General features: G+C 32.5%; 1 protein-coding gene and 1 long non-coding RNA gene across 2 annotated transcripts in view; both read right to left on the bottom strand.

The window, feature by feature from the left end:
• The window catches only part of LOC106478672 (antistasin-like), a 7375-nt gene extending 1082 nt beyond the window's left edge, over positions 1 to 6293 (bottom strand). The window contains exons 1-5 of the mRNA XM_022382330.1: positions 6245 to 6293; positions 5647 to 5760; positions 5028 to 5243; positions 4285 to 4500; positions 614 to 829 (exon numbers count right to left, since the gene is read on the bottom strand). Of these exons, the coding sequence (XP_022238038.1) occupies positions 614 to 829; positions 4285 to 4500; positions 5028 to 5243; positions 5647 to 5760; positions 6245 to 6293 (811 nt within the window). The remainder of the gene's footprint in view (positions 1 to 613; positions 830 to 4284; positions 4501 to 5027; positions 5244 to 5646; positions 5761 to 6244) is intronic.
• Positions 6294 to 7986: 1693 nt separating this feature from the next.
• LOC111085112 lies at positions 7987 to 13864 on the bottom strand. The gene is made up of 3 exons (XR_002609960.1): positions 13646 to 13864; positions 11321 to 11371; positions 7987 to 8159 (listed from the first exon to the last, which is right to left on the bottom strand). It is a non-coding gene; the product is annotated as an uncharacterized LOC111085112 (long non-coding RNA).
• Between the last annotated feature and the right edge of the window lie 3092 nt (positions 13865 to 16956).

The following is a 16956-nucleotide window of genomic DNA, read 5'->3' as shown; positions in this document are numbered from 1 at the left end:
GCCATTATTAGTCTCAAAGTGGGTTCCTCGTCATCGAATCCTGTTTATATATATGTCACTTTCTCACCAGCTAATGTTCATCACCAGACGGCCATACAAGTTTCTTTATTCCAAAATGAGCTAAGTATTGGAGAAGACCGCCATCTTTTTCTCAAATGAATGTAGTAAAAAAAAAAAAGACTTTCATAAATAAACGTTTGAGTTTAATCTTTTTATAATGATAAAATTAAAATGTCTTTCATCGACAGTTTAATGCTTTATATTATTAAACATATATATATATATATATATATATATTTTGCATGAAATGTGCCCCCCCCCCAGTGGCACAGCCAATTATGTAGCTTTATGCTTAATTACAAGCAAACAAAGCCAAGCATGAAACATTTTTGTACTTTAAAATGAATACTAATTTCAGTCCAAGTTCCTTATTTATTTGAGCTATAATTTTCATTAATAACAAATCTTAGTAAGAACTATAACAAGTGTTAGTATATTACTCGAGCTTATAAATATATTGATGTTATTCTTTTACCTACTGATCAAGGATTTGACACATCAGAATCCACAATGCGTTAAATAAAAAAATATATTAAAAATCAAGATAACTCACAGTATGTAACATGAGTAGTATTTACTTCTTGAGCCTGACAAGTACAAGACGGACACTGGCCTTCACGTGATTTTTCCTGTAGTTCACAGCCCTCCGGACACTCTGGTATTTCACATGCTATGCAGAGGCATAATTTACATCCATCAGCATCGTCTACTATCACACAGTCGTAACCCTCGCACACGGGAACTGGACAACGTTTATTATCGATGTTGGCTAAATACGAAACGTATAGACAAGTAAACCTCAGTAAGAACTTAAGTCGAAACAGTTAAATATCTAGTTGGTATGTGATTTTTGAAATTACTCTGAATTATACAGAAAGTTGAGTGTATTTTAGTAAAACGATTTTGAAAATGCAAATAAATATGTCACGTAGTAATCAGTCAATAAAGTCACGGTGGAATGGGATGTATCAGGACTACATTAAAATATTGCGAAGAGTGTTATGACACCAATAAGTCATCGCTTTTGTAAAAGGTACACAATACCCCTTTCCGATGCAAGTATTCATACACTCAAATTATAAAGCTGTAATCAGAATCAAATTATAAAGCTGTAATCAGAATCAAATTATAAAGCTGTAATCAGAATCAAATTATAAAGCTGTAATCAGAATCAAATTATAAAGCTGTAATCAGAATCAAATTATAAAGCTGTAATCAGAAGGGGGATTTATAATTTACTACACGGATATCTTTACACACACACACACACACACACACACACACACACACTTAATTACTGGAAGATAAATGTGGGTGAAATTATGGCACCAAGACCAATCAGAAAGAGGTCTACAACAAATACTCTCGTGTCAAAAGCCGTCCACACACTTCAAGCAACAGTAAGAAACATAATAAAGGGTCTTCATCTGGAAAAAAAAAAAAGACTTAATTCAGACGTACAAAAATTGCTTGCATGACATAGCTGGAAAATGAAAATAGTATTCCCGCTATTTCATCTGAAGATATGGCGATCATTGGACGTAGAGCCTGTGGATTTCTGTGCAATTGACCTGTTAGAACGGGCACTCATGAAGTGTCATCCTCCTACACTGAAAGCAGGAAGGAACGATGTGCTTTGAACATCACAGCCATACGAAAGCCATAAACCAAAGTACAGTACAATAATAACAGCATTTTTATTAACATAATTTCTAAATACCAGCTGTTTAGCTTACTTTGTAACAAAGTTGACATAAAAAAGATAATTTCAGTATATTATCAGTTATTACACCTGTATATTTATTAAAACTGTTTGATTAATTACATTATAATCAATGATAAATTTAAAGTTGTCTAATTTCAGTCTTATTTGTTATAACATATCCAGTTTACTATAACTGATGGAAAGTTTGCTTGTTGTCATCAATTCGTTTTTGATCTAGTATGTACAGTTTTCCAAAGAAATTAAATCATCATTAGAAAGAAAAAGATTAATATAATCATTAAACAAATTTATGTAATGCAGATAAATCTTTGATAAATCGTTAATATAATGTAAAAACAACAACGGCTCATGAATAGATAGAGGTATTCAACGAGAAATGTTAAATAATTCAGTTAATATTAAAATACATGTATATTGACATATCCAAGCAAGATAACCTTGTTGTTTTAAGAACAATTCCCCTTATTCCGTGATAATGAAGTTTGCAATTAAAATGTTCTAGTATTCTCACATTAAGTGACTTCCGGGAAAGCAATGTTATACTTTCACGGAAGTCATTTAATTAAGGTCCACTTTATAAGGGTAGATTATGCAGGATGATCACAGGTCAAATAAACTTAAATGAATAATTTAGGCTTAAAAACTAATAAGCTGGATACGTGATGGAAAGTGGATAATAACCTTTAAAAGTCAAATTTTGATGATAAAAAACAAAAAACGCGCTCTCCAGATAAATATAAAAAGACATTTTTATTTCAACCAGACGCACGTTACGACAGACTCGAGTAACAAAACATTACAAGCGGTTTTATAATTTAACGAATATTCTACTATCAAACAGGTGTATATTAACCCTGAAGCCGCAAAGACGACACGTTGGTCGAAATAAAAATATATTGACGTGTAGTGTAAAGGTTGTTTTCTCTAAAATTATCAATGTGTAAATCCCTCCAGTATGTGTTAAAAATTTTAAAAACAAAAAAGTCGCAAATAAAAGAAAAATTTGCATACTTGTGTAATAAACTGCACATTCGGCTTCCTACTGGACCTGCGAATTATTCAACAGTTCTTGTCCCTCTATAGGTATATCCACTGAACTAATTACATCGATAACTAAACAAGACTTATAAAAACCAACGTTCCTTCCTAAAACGGGTAACCTGGGTTTTGCCCAAATGTGATGCTCGGTTAAGTTCAACGTACAAAAACTAACTTCGATATATCATCTAATCGGTCAGTGAAGTGTATTGCTGTCATTGATCTATTTTTGCACGATATGTGCGTAGTTGGAGCAAAATTCCAGTGGGCAAAGTAGAAACTATCTGCTGAAGAAGAACGAAGATACAAAAGCAACTAGAATAAGACAGTTTTACAGACTACGTGTTTATGCCAAAACAGCAGAGGAACAGACTAAAGGATTTTTTTTAGATCCCAAAGATTTATATAAATAAAACGGGTAGAAAAAATAAAGGTGCTTGAATATCACATCTTATTGAACTGTATTAAATGATTTGAATATTTCAAGAAACTTTATGCAAGAAAAAAGTAGTGAATCATAATTTTCCGATTTTGTAAAACCTGCGGAGTGGTACATTAAAAAACAGCATAAAGTAGTAAAATGTTGCATGTTTATTTTATTTAATATATTTAACAGAAACATTTGTTTGGAAAACAACCCGGTTTTTTTGCTGTTAATATAATTGATACTTTTACCTTACGCTAGCTTAGAATGTTATCCATGTAAGCTATATAGAAATTTAAAACGTTATATATAAAATAGCAGCAGTACAACTCAAATAACAGTACATACCTAGTAATAAAAGGAATGGAAGTTAATGAAACACGTTTGTAAAGTTTAATCTACATTTGAAATGATTACGCATAAATTAACTTAAATTTTCAGGGCAGCATAAATTGATGTTTCACATTGAAAATAGTATGTGGAAAGTCATCTGATAATCATGAAACGCATTTAAAAGAAGAATTTCTCTATTCAAGTTTGTTTATTATTGGATATTTAGATAAAATTAACAGACGTTACAAGAACTAGATATCGGAATAACGTAGTAAAGTCCTCGTTTTTCTGTATGTATTTTTTTTTTTTTACACAAATTAGAATGTTCAGAAAATCACTATGCAATTATATTGCACCTTATCAGAACAAATATTGAAATAATAATAAGTGTTCCACAATTATTGGATTTAACTAGTACAGTTTGTGTTAAGAAAACTGTTTTGAAAAACGTTACATTTAATAATTTCAGTGGTCTTTTACAATATCGATTTTATTGTATTTCAGCTTTCATAAATGTTTCGTGATAAACTAATAACCTAACAAATATACACAATACTTTTGGATTGTAATTTCAGTCCAAGTTCATCTATATGAACTGTAATTTTCATTAACAACAAATCTTAGTAAGTGTTAGTCTAGTCGGGATTGTAAATATATTAATGCTATTTTTACCTACTGATCATTAAAAATCAAGATAACTCACAGTATGCAACATGAGTAGTATTTACTTCTTGAGCCCGACAAGTACAAGACGGACACTGGCCTTCACGTGATTTCTCCTGTAGTTCACAGCCCTCTGGACATTCGGGAATTTCACATTCTGCGCAGAGGCATAATTTACATCCATCAGCATCGTCTACTATCACACAGTCATAACCCTCGCACACAGGAACTGGACAACGTTCATTATCGATGTTGGCTAAATACGAAACGTATAGACAGGTTAATATCAATAAGAACTTAAGTTAAAACAGCTAAATATCTACTTGGTAATACGAAATTACTTTGTGAATTATACAGAAAGATAAGGTTTTATTAAAATGATTTTGAATATTCAAACAGGTATGTTACGTTATAATCAATCAATATAAAGTAGTGGTGGAATAGAATATATCAGAACTACATTATAATTGTCTTCGCAATTCTAAGCAATATGTGATGCCACCAGTAAGTTATCGCTTGTGCGATGGGTTCGTAACACCCCTTTTCCACCCAAGATATTCATAAAGATTTGTTTAAACTGAGGATTTAGAAGATACGGATATCACTTATATTTAATGGTAATGGACGACTACGGAATATGGATCGACCTTTGGTACCAGGATTCTCCAGAAAATATTGCATTATAAAAATAGCTTACTTGCATTAAGGTAATCATGAATGTTAATAGAAAACGTGCATTGAACAGTTATTAACAGAGGGAATCCAAAAATCAAGACAACTCACAGTATGCTACATAAGTGGTCTTAATGTCTTGAACGCTACAAATACACGTCGGACATTGGCCTTCATGTGTTCCCTCCTGTATTACACAGTCCTCCGGACACTCGGGGATTTCGCATGTTATGCAAAGGCATAATTTACATCCATCAGCATCATCTATCAACACACAGTGATGACCCTCGCACACTGGAACAGGACAACGTTCATTCTCGATCTTGGCTAAACACAAGATGTACCAGTACACGATCATACACTAGTAAACCTCAGTAAAAACTTAAGTCAGTTATTGAGCTGCAAGAACCATTTATAGAGAATCAAGTTCTAAAATGATTTCTCCTTAGGTTTACATCGCTTCTCTATTTCAGGTATGAAAAAAATAAGTGACACTGGAAAAATGCGAACATACAGAATCTTATGAACAGTAAGTGATTTTGCAGAAACTCGAAAATTACCAAACAAAGAAATATTTTAATTTATATTAAATAGCAGTATTATTTTAATCAGACATGCAAACGTGAGACTTACGTATCTAAATTTATCAGTCATTTTCCAGTTCGATCATAAAACAGATGTACGTTATCCACATCAGCAAAACACAACCTGGACAAACAAGATTACTTACCTGGATCAGAGGGGGCGCCACAGGTACAAGAAGGACAGTGATGTTTATCTATATTTTCCACTACACAACCTGGTGCACAGCTTTTAGTTGGACACTCTGGATTTACTTTGATGCCTGTAGAATGATGAACACAAACAAAAAGTCTTAGCTTTGAGAATGATCATATGCCCACAAATTATACATCGATGTATAGAAGCACGTGTAAATTTGCATTATCGAGCACAACATCATTGGTTGGTAGCGATGTTCTTTATGATGCTAATAAATCGCCGATGAACACTTCGAATGCATTATACTTATCGGCAATGAACAACCAATAATCACCTCAAAGACAATATAAGTAAGGACTAAATTAAATATTTAGAAAATCAGTAATATTCAAAACCCAAATTGTTAATGTAATATTCGCCTTTAAACACTAGTACTAATAATTAAAGGAAAAATTAATATTTAAGCTACACAAACGTATAATTTTCCCTTTATAAACAGACGTCGCTACCGGTTAAACAAGCTACCGTCCATTTGTTACAAGTGCAATCATTTTCAATTCTGGTTTTTACATTAGAAATATTTCGTGAAAAGTAACTAAAAAACTTACAGGTTGGAAGGGGTGGGCAAGGTCCTCCCTCACATAGGACGTGAAACATAACACACTGTTCGTTGTCCGCGCAGAAAATACTCTGAAAATATTCGCGATTCAGTTCATAGTAAATACAATTCGTGAATAGCTTCCCTTATTAATTGTCCGTTATTTCTAGTACGAAAGTGTTTGTGAAAATATGAAAACACAAGTAGACTCACTCTTAAAAGATAAAACAATTTATAAACAATCAGAAAAGAAAACTTTAACCGAACTACTAGTACGTTTACGTAGTTAAAGCAGCTACTGATAACTACAGTAAGGACCCAATACTTTATTTTTACAATAAGTTATCAAAAAACAAATTTATTTTTTGAAAATATCAGAAAACTGTTAGTAATTACATTAAATTATTTGGTCTTTACTGGAATACAGGTATCAATAATCTTCCTTATTTAATCTTGAACCTTATCATACCAGATATATCTCGTCGTCTTAGATAAGTGACTATTTATAACCCTGTACAACTTTGATTTTTATTATACCAAAACAAAAGCAGTGTTAACTACATTGTTTAACCTTTACCCTTATTGTAACTGAAAAGAGATCTTCATGATTGTGACTCTTGTTTTTACTTTTATTGTACCACAATAAAGGTATTGTTAAGTACAATATTTAGTCTTGATCTTTATCATACACGAGATAAAAGTGATTGTTAATGTTTAACCTCTGTCTTTATTTCTTAGCTTGTGTACAGGACATAACATTTTTCGAAAACTTAAGAAACTTACACCACAGGGATCCTTTTCATCTGGTGGTCCAATCAACACTACTTCATCGTTGTCATTTTCTTCAAAGTTTTCCAAGAGAAAAACAGTCCAGTGTTAGATTAAAACAAGCCGAAATATCAGTAGTGCAGATAGTGTAAACGATAAATCTTTAAAAATGTGGTAGATAAGCTACAGAAGCTAATTGCCAACGTTTTATTGGAAAATAAAAATTACAAGTTCTTCTACTCGTTATCACTTAGTTATATTCATAAGGGTTGTTTCGTTAACCACAAAGCTACACAAGGAGCTATCCATGCTGTCCCCATCACAGGTATCGAAACCCGATTTTAAGCGTTTTAAGCTACGAGGCTTATCGTTAAACTACTGAGGGTTGGAAGCATTATCCAGAAGGAAACCAGTTGTTGAAGATTAAGGTAGTGATTAAAGGAAAATTGAATTAATGTCACGAACTCTCCATTTTACTTCTCTTCGCTTCATCTAATTAAAGGTGATGGTTAAATGTTTTGTGTAAACAAGAATATGGCAACAATTACCCTGCCATTCTCGGCTAAATAATCCGACACTGCTTTATATTAATATAAAATGATATACAACGATTCAAGGCAAAATAACTTCTTTACATATCAATATGTAAATTGGGTGTATGTAATACTCATTCTTTCTGAACTTATGAAAAAATATTGAATGATATTGCGATTTTATTCACATGCTACTGTATGTATTATTGATAGTTCAAAGAAGAAATGAATGAGGAACGTTTAATTTGCTCTTACAATAAATGTTGCTATTCAGGTTTTATTATATAGTATAATCCTGGTATAAACTGACAGAACAGCTAGAATCACAGAAGGCTGATGCTCCACTATAAGGATTGAATTAAGACAGCATTTTTATCAATATACAAGATGACCACTTACCATTTACATGTGTAGTTCGGCATGTGTATTCAGGACAACAAACTCCCGGATGATAAGTAGGTTCACAATTGTCGTAATCGTTATTGGGAATTGGAGGACATGCTTGATGAATGCACGTGAGATCAGGTGGAGTATCACAAGAGCACGTGACACAATTAGTTGGATGATTAATATCCAAAACTTCACCTCTGGCATAATATTTCCGATCAAAGTAGCAGAGATTACCTGAAAATTTAACATATACACATGTCTTTTCACAAGAAAAACAAAGAATCAGGCTTCACGCCGTGTTTCTAGCATTAATTTTCTTTAAAACTTCACCTGAAGTAAATATTGAGGAGGTAAAATTGTCGAGTTTTTGTAATTTTTTTTGTTGTTGACAGAAGTGTTCTTATTAACCAACGGGTATATTAATTTCGTGGATTAAATTAAATTATTCTGAAATTTTGTGCTAACAATAATTACATTCGAAGTGGCTTATACAGTTAAACGAGTACAAGATAAACAACATGCGAACAACTGAGAAAAAGATCAAATTGTTTCTATTACGTAACAGAGAAAGATAATATTGAAGGTGTTTTTCTTTGTAGCCAGCTAAGGTGTGTAATTTATGCCTGAAACGTTATATGAAAGAATAAGTGAAATATTGACGCTATTATAAATGTTCTACTTTATTAGTAATAGATTTGATTTCAAAAGAAAAAAAGTTGTTTATTTTATGCTATTGTTAAGCTTCCTCCGTGGAAAAATATAATTAGGAAGTTATTATAAACCTTGTTTAAGGTATCCCTGCCATTATCCGTTTGTGTTTACGAAGTTTTGCCACATTTTTTTTAAATTAAAAAATTTAGACAAAGGCGAAAAAAACATTAATAAAATTATGATTTGTAAACAGTTAATTTTAAGAGCAAATATGGATAATTTAGTTAAACGTCTCTTGACAGTATTCGAGCACTTCTTTCGAATATTTGTTTGTCTTTGAATTTCGCGCAAAGCTACACGTGGGCTATCTGAGCTATCCGTCCTAATTTAGCAGTGAAAGACTAGAGGGAAGGCAGCTAGCCATCCCCACCCACCGCCAACTCTGCGTTACTATATACATATTGTAAAAGTTTTAATAGTTCTGAGGAAGAAGATTTTAAAATAAGTATAAACTGACAAAATTTCACGAATCTCTTGGTATTCAATGTTTACGAATCTTTTGCCGAGTGCAAAAAAAAAGCCATTATTTTATTTTGTTTTTAAAATGTATGCGAAAACAACAAATCGATCATTTTATAATTTGGTTTATAAAAATCATAGTTACTTTCTGGTTAGATGTAATATAAAGCAAAGTTTGAATATATTTCAACTTTTAGGACAGCAAAAGTATGGTTAAGGTATTAGTACGATAGCATGTCCTTGGGCGTACCACACTAGTGTGCGTTTATAAATTCATTTAAATTTGAGTTTTGGTAAATTTGGAAATTTTCACTTTTCTAATATTATCTTAAAACTGCTTTAGAACTCGGAACGTTTACGATCTTTGAGTTGATTGTGTGCCAAATGATTTTAGACGCTTTAATTACTAAACATGATTTTTATTAATTGTGTAATTGTCAAACGTCTGAGATGTGATTAGAACCACCTAGTAGTTGTATTTATGACCCTTTAATTAAAGCTGTACTTAAGTCATTTTACTACCTTCAATGAAAAACCGAACAAAATTCCTATAAATGATTCATGTCAGATTTTGTTCCCTCCTAACTAAATCCTATTCAATACAAAATTAATTGATTCACCTTGTACATTTGTTTTTCTTTACTGTTACAAAATCGGACAACTCTTCTTGTCCCACTTCTTAATTAAAGCTCGTTTAACAAAATCTCCTGGGCTAAGCGTGGACTTTTGGTTAGCATGTCGAAATGTGCATCAGGAGGTCCATGGTTTGCGTCCCGTTACTGGAAAACATGCTCCGCACTGTGAGTTCTGGTTGTGTTATAAGAATGATGAGCAAATCATAATTCAATTAAGGTCATCCAAAAGCTAAAGATAGATGCCTTTCCTCTAGTCTATCGGTTCAAATTAAGGATAGTTAGATCAGATCGCCGGGACAAATTCATTATATTCCTTTCCCAGTTTTTTTCGATATTTCACAAAATTACTCAATTATTCCTCTTCATGGTTGAAGCCAATTTATTACAAAATTATCATTTTCTTTCTTAATTTAGGCCTACCTTTTAACGACCCAATTTAATATTTATATAATTTTGTTTTGTTCTGCATCTTCATTGATAACTTGCTTCATAACTTACGTGCTTTATATTTCTCGGGCATACATTCGAAGATATTTAGTTGCTCTTGCAACTACCACACACAAACACCTTACAGTATTTGTTTCTTCAAATTATTGAACTACTTTTTGATTTAAGTAAACAGAGGACTGTTTTTTGGTTGAACACAGCAGGAAGTAAATAAGAAACAATAAGTGGTACTTGGTACATCATCATATTGACAGCCCTTGTGAGAACGCTTAATAAAAATAAGTTATGGATTTCTCCCAAAGCTACACGAGAGCTTTCTGCGCTAGCCGTCCTTAAGTTAGCATTGCAAGACTAGAGAGAAGGCAGCTAGCCATTACCACCCACCGCCAACTCTTGGGCTACTCTTTTACCAACGAATAGCGGGATTGACAGTCAAATTATAACGCACCCACGGCTGAAAGGGCGAGCATGTTTGGTGGGACGGGGATTCGAACCCGCAGATTGAGAGTCGAGCGCCTAACCACCTGGCCACGCCGGGCCGATAAAAATAAAACCCTGAAGATGATGGTTCATGTTGTCCACCGAAACTTATTGTACATGTGGAAACGTTGGTGTCGTTATTCTATGTTGTTTTCTTTAATGACCAATTGTTAAGCAATGTTGTTTGTGTGAATAAAATATATTTGAAGTGTATAACACCAATCTTAATTCGTGAAGCTGAATTAATGCTTATTAAGACTATTCTTCTGAATCCATGTAAATGTTCTTGTTTAAAGCTTAATTTATCAACTCTAGGAAAATGTATATTTTACTGAGCCACGTAAACTAATATACATACACATACACACACACACACACATTATTCTCAACTTAACAATAACATTAAATTGATCTTACAAATCAATGTTTTCGGTTTACGTTTAATATAACAATAAAAGCTTTACTGTGTATTCATACTTTCTTTCGTAAATATTTAGTAGTTAAGGTAGACAAATATCACTCATGATTCTGTTGCGGTATTTTTAAGATGATGATATCACAAAAGGTATATTTCTATTAATCGTAAAGTTTACTATTATAAATGTCTTTGTACTTTAAGCTTTCAGAAAACAATTAATCTCCCCAACAATTTATAATCCTTACTTTTACTTTCTGATTCCACTGCTTTTTCAAGTGTAGTGTTTTCTCCTGATGCTGGGTGAAAAATAAAAAAAATATCAAACATTAAAGTATTAAAAATCAAAATAAGCCATTCAACATAGTCAGACTAATATTTGATTCTGCTAATTTTTAACTAATTCCAGAAATATGAAAATATACAATCAGAAACTTTAATTATATTAAACGTTCATGTAATAGCTGCTAGATCAAACTTATGAATGCCCTCTTTTCTCATCAGAAAATATTAAAATTATTTACATGATCCCAGAAAATAAATTAAAATGGTAGGACTAATATTAAAGAACGAACAAAGTGAGAGCCTCAAGTGTTTGTTCTAAAATCTTTACTTTCTAAACTAAATTTGTTCCAGTTTCATGTAACAATAGGTGCTACTATGTGTTTAAATAAACTTACATTTCAATAATGGTTGGAGACTGCTTGAATTGGTAATGAAGAAAAACTTTAATATAAGTTTAACATTACAGCAAATGTACAACGTTTCGACAAGGTTTTGTTATCACCTGATGATATATATTGCATATATTGCATTTGACTCCCCCCCCCTCCATTCACAATCACCTTACCTGGTTTTTGCTTAGTCAAACTGTTTAATGGAATGTGTATGCTACACGATGACACAATATCGTTGTCATCACGTGACACGCCTGGTTTCAATTTCACTTTAGTTATTTTTTTTTTTTTTATTTGCAAAGTATTTCACAAACACTTAACCTTCGTTTAATTTCCTTAAAATAATAAATAATAAGCTAAGTTTGGTTTCATTACAACTTTATATTTACTATACCATTATTTAGCTTCGGTTGGTTTCATAGACTGCTATAACACCTTTTACCTACTTTTTCCATTAGTATGGATTTTATTTCCTTTTGTTTGTTGCAACTTTGTTTCAACTCGTAAAATCGTGTTATACACTGAACCCTCATAACCGTTTCATACTCTGTACACCATTATGAATAGTTAATTTACTTTTAATTTATTAAATCAAGTTACGTCTACGTGAGTTTGACCACATAAAAAGTTTATTCAAATAGACCAGGATTTATCGATCCAACACAATGGCTGCAAGAAAGCTTAACTTAAATCCCATGCGTGAAAAATGATAGAATGAGGAAAATAAGTCGCAGCTAGTTAAATAAAAATACTGCAATTAAACCTAACTCAAAGTAATTATTGTTCTTGCACTCAGTAGGCATATGAGGCAATTATGTCGTGTTACTCCCAACAGATACTTTGTTCTGTAACATGGATGAGGTCTGTTACAGTAGTGATGTTTGCTTGATAACAGAAATGAAATCACAAATAAGAGTAGTTCTACTGGATAACGGTAGTCGAAAACGGATTATATCACCTATAACAATGATATTCTATCGTATGGCTGTACGATAATAACAGCAGCTAGAAAGCGATGAATAGGTTTGGCAGCATTTAAAGATGTGACAAAAAAAAGAAACATATGGAAGAGATAATGAAGATTCTGTGAAAATAATGAATAGTTTAAAAGATTTGGGAAAAGAAAGTGTGGTTAAATTTAATTGGATCGTCAAACTGACCATTCAGTAGTATGGAAAAGAGAAACTTATCAACGCTGTCAAGATCAGTTTTTGAAGTTTAAGAAAAACTTTTTTTTAACTGAACATTTCAATCCTTCTTTGCTGCAACTCAGTCTCTGAATTACGACTACGTTTCAAAAGCATTTCACGTACACAATTTAATTAACCAGTTTTGCTTGATGAAGATCTGCGCAAGCATCTAGAAACATCCTGCGAAAACTTTTAAAACAGATGCAGTCTGCAAAGTTCTCCAATATAGTACAGTCTTCTCTGCATAAACATTTCTTAAGCAAGGGAAGAACTTAAGTGAGAGAACCAGTAACATACACATGAAATAATACGGAACTATTTAAGGAATAGATACAACATAGAAGAAATTGGAAGATGTTTGGGTATAAAAAAATTAGAAGAAACCAGTAGTAAATATAGAAAGCTGGTATGAAATTCATAAGGAGCTGAGAAATTGTGTAAATAATTCAAATGTTTCGTGTTCAATGTTGTATGCTTAATTTAATTATAAAATAACGTACGATATACTTAACAGAATAAGTCCAATTAATTTATTACTTAGTCTTTATTTTACATTGGTAACAGAAGTAACGTTTTTAAAGCCAGTTATAACTTAATGGATAACATATGTTACGTTATTAATGAAAGTGATACGATATTTGGTAACAAAAGACATGTTATTAATTTCGGTAGTGTTATATTGGATAACAGAAGTCACGTTACTCACGACAGTGGTACTCTATTGGGCAACAGCTACTGGGATAGTAGATTGGAAGACATCCTCTTCTAAGTCGGGGGAGGTCCTCTTCTAACAGACAGTCTACTTTCCTACAACTAGCACTATTTAATCCGCTCCATTCTTTAGTACAGATACATGTTAAGCAACTGTCTTCATCAGGATATATCTTTTGTCCCAATTCATAAGTTTTTCCGTTGTATTCACAAGTAGCGCCTGAAAAATAAAATAAAAAAGCTGTATACATATTCTAAACAGATCTTAAGATGTACTGTTCAACTGTTTACATTGTAAAGACAAGTTATTTCAATGGTAGCTCCGACATGACTGCAAGAATATTTGAAGAACCCCTTAAGTTACAACAACCTCAAATTATAGAGAAATTTCAGTTTTGTAACAATACTAACGCTCTTTTACTGTTGCTATCGTTCTTGTAACTTCTGTGGAACATTACCTCTCAGATACTCCGCTTAAAAATATAAAAACAACTTATTGCCAGATGTTTCTAGCTTTCTCTACTGTTACTCTTACATGAACAAAGCTGATCCTCATTCATCACAAACTAATCATTATCTATTGGTTCCATCTCGCAGCATTTAGAAATTTACTGTGATGTAGACAGCTGCAACTTCACACCGTACCAGTACTCGGATGAATTACAACGAGACCAGCCTGTATCTTTGTATGACAGATCCCAATAAGGTGCATTTTACTTACAGCAACGCGCAAAACGATAGAGTAAAGAATGGGTCCAGTGAATGGACAACATCAGAACATTGTTATGATTTACAAATGAGTTTCGTTTCGCTCCACAATCCGACAACAGGCACATAACTCGTTTAGAGAGAATCTTAGGTCGGATCCATCCAATTTCTACATAGAAAAGTAATGCACAAGACGTGGGAGGAGGTGTGAATGGAACAGAAATAAGCAGTGCTGATTGTATCGACTTCTACATCCTGCGGACTGATACTATTATTCCCGCAAATGGAGATTACATCCTACGGACATTTATGCTACTATATGCAATTGACTATAGCCTGACATGTGATAACATCAACTACCACTGTCGACAAATCCCTTTAACAAAAAGTATATTAATGAAAAGAAGTAACCTTTACGGCCACCAGATTTCAGTCCCGTACAGTATGTGTGGGATGCTTTTGGGAACCTCGTCACATTCCATCAAATGACTAGAATATACAACTGCCCTGAATACCACTCTTTCAGGGAAGTGGTCGAGAATAAATCAGGATCTTATCAACACTCCGTTTGTGATGACCATACTTCGGGTTGAAGTAAAATCTCGAACTATAAAGATAAAACTATATCTACGAAATGCTCAATTCCTATTGCATGCTAAATGATAAATCACTTAATTTCAAGACTATACGAGAGCCCCCAGTGATTCAACGGTAAGTCTGATGTTTTATAACGCTAAAAAACCTGGTTTCGATACCCGTGATGGGCACAGCACAAACAGCCATTGTGTAGCTTTATGCTTAACTTCAACCAAACCAAATCTAGATATATTATTACAAATTACGGTTGTCCTTTAATTCCTTTAAGTAGTGTAGATAAACTTCTCGGAGTCTTTCTTCATGTAAATACTTTTGTTTATTACTTCGAGCTACTCTTACATGAACAAAGCTGATATAAAACTGCTTTCCAAACCAATATCAGTCGTTCAGGCTCCTGAACGACTGATATTGGTTTGGAAAGCAGTTCTACATCCTGCTAACAACATTGAGAAACTTGAGCAATTCAACAACTGTTGTAGTTAGTTTGCTTCCATTTGTCCGATGACTCTAGATAAGTTTCGTGGGTAAAAGAGTAGTCCAAGAGTTGGCGGTGGGTGGTAATGAGTAGCCGACTTCCCTCTAGTCTTACACTGCTAAATAATGAACAGCTAGCGCAGATAGCCCCCGTGTAGCTTTGCGCGAAATTCAAAACAAACAACCTCTAGGTAGGTAAAAACATTCAAATGTATTCTCCCAAACTTAACCATGAATCAAGAAAAACATTGAGTACATTGAATTCAGATTAATTTCAAACGGTCTTACTTAAAGTATACTATAAATAGTATACATGAATGATAATTTGTTTGTATTTTAGATCTAATCACATCAGATACCTGATCTTAAGTAAGACCTAACGGAGTGAATACATTTATTATAAAACAATAGTTTGCCTTGTCAAAGCTATAATGTTACAAATTCAGAATATCTATAATAGTCTGAGCAGCGTAATTTTAATACAAACATCACATTTCTAAAATATTGCTCTTAATATTTTTTTTTAACATTGTTGTAGGCTTGATAAACCGGTAACATTACCTATTTTTGGAGGTGCAAGTAGTTTAACGCTAAAAAACGCAGCATAAACTTTCATAGACTTAGTAGCATTTTTGGTGTGATTTTTTTATTCTTATATAAATTAAGTAAAAATAAATCGAATTTTAGTGTAATATCAGAACTCTGGCTACAAAAACTCGACTTTCAATAGTGATAGCTGAAATAACTGTGTTTAAGCTTTAAGAAAATTGATAGCGTTATTTTTTTTAGAGGGATATTGTACTTTTCTTTAATAACTAAAAATCAGTTGTTAGAACAAAAACTGTTAAATAATTACATATAAAAGGTTTGTATTGCGTTTCAAAAGAGCCAGTGGTGTTTATGTTTATTGCCAAAATAATAAAATGACAATTTGTTACAAAGCATTACACAAATTACACAATGATTACTTACGTTGGGATTCTTGGTTGCTCTCGTATTCTAAAAAAATAGAATAAAGTATATTTATTACCCCCGTAAAATACCATATTTCCGTCTTTATAGCTTTCTGAAATAACTATAATAGGTAACAAATGAGTTATTTTTAAATAACTAATTTTAGTTATCTAACTACCACCAGATGTCACTTAAATAGGTTTAAGCTTCGCAAAATTCAGGGCCGTCTTTCAAGGTATTGCACTATTAAAACATACAACAGCATTATCTCAGTTAATTTCATATGTATATAATAAAAACAAAGGACTCTGTAAAGATCATATATTTCTAAATAATAAAATTAAACGTTTATAAAGAAAACAAATTCATGAGAAACTGACATTAGAAAGTTGCTGTATTTGCAAGAACAAGTAATGATTGGAATACTTTATTCACAGCTACACAAACGTTCTAGTTGCTAATGCATAAAACAAACAATAATTTACGTTTTACTACATTTGTTTTGAAATTTTGTAACTTGTATCATGTGTACATGCCAACAGGGATATACACCTGAAGATGGCGCTGTTTTGG

Source organism: Limulus polyphemus, unplaced genomic scaffold (genome assembly GCF_000517525.1).
Source record: "Limulus polyphemus unplaced genomic scaffold, Limulus_polyphemus-2.1.2 Scaffold240, whole genome shotgun sequence".
NCBI classification, from domain to species: domain Eukaryota; kingdom Metazoa; phylum Arthropoda; class Merostomata; order Xiphosura; family Limulidae; genus Limulus; species Limulus polyphemus.
This window is presented reverse-complemented; position numbering and strand designations above follow the sequence as displayed.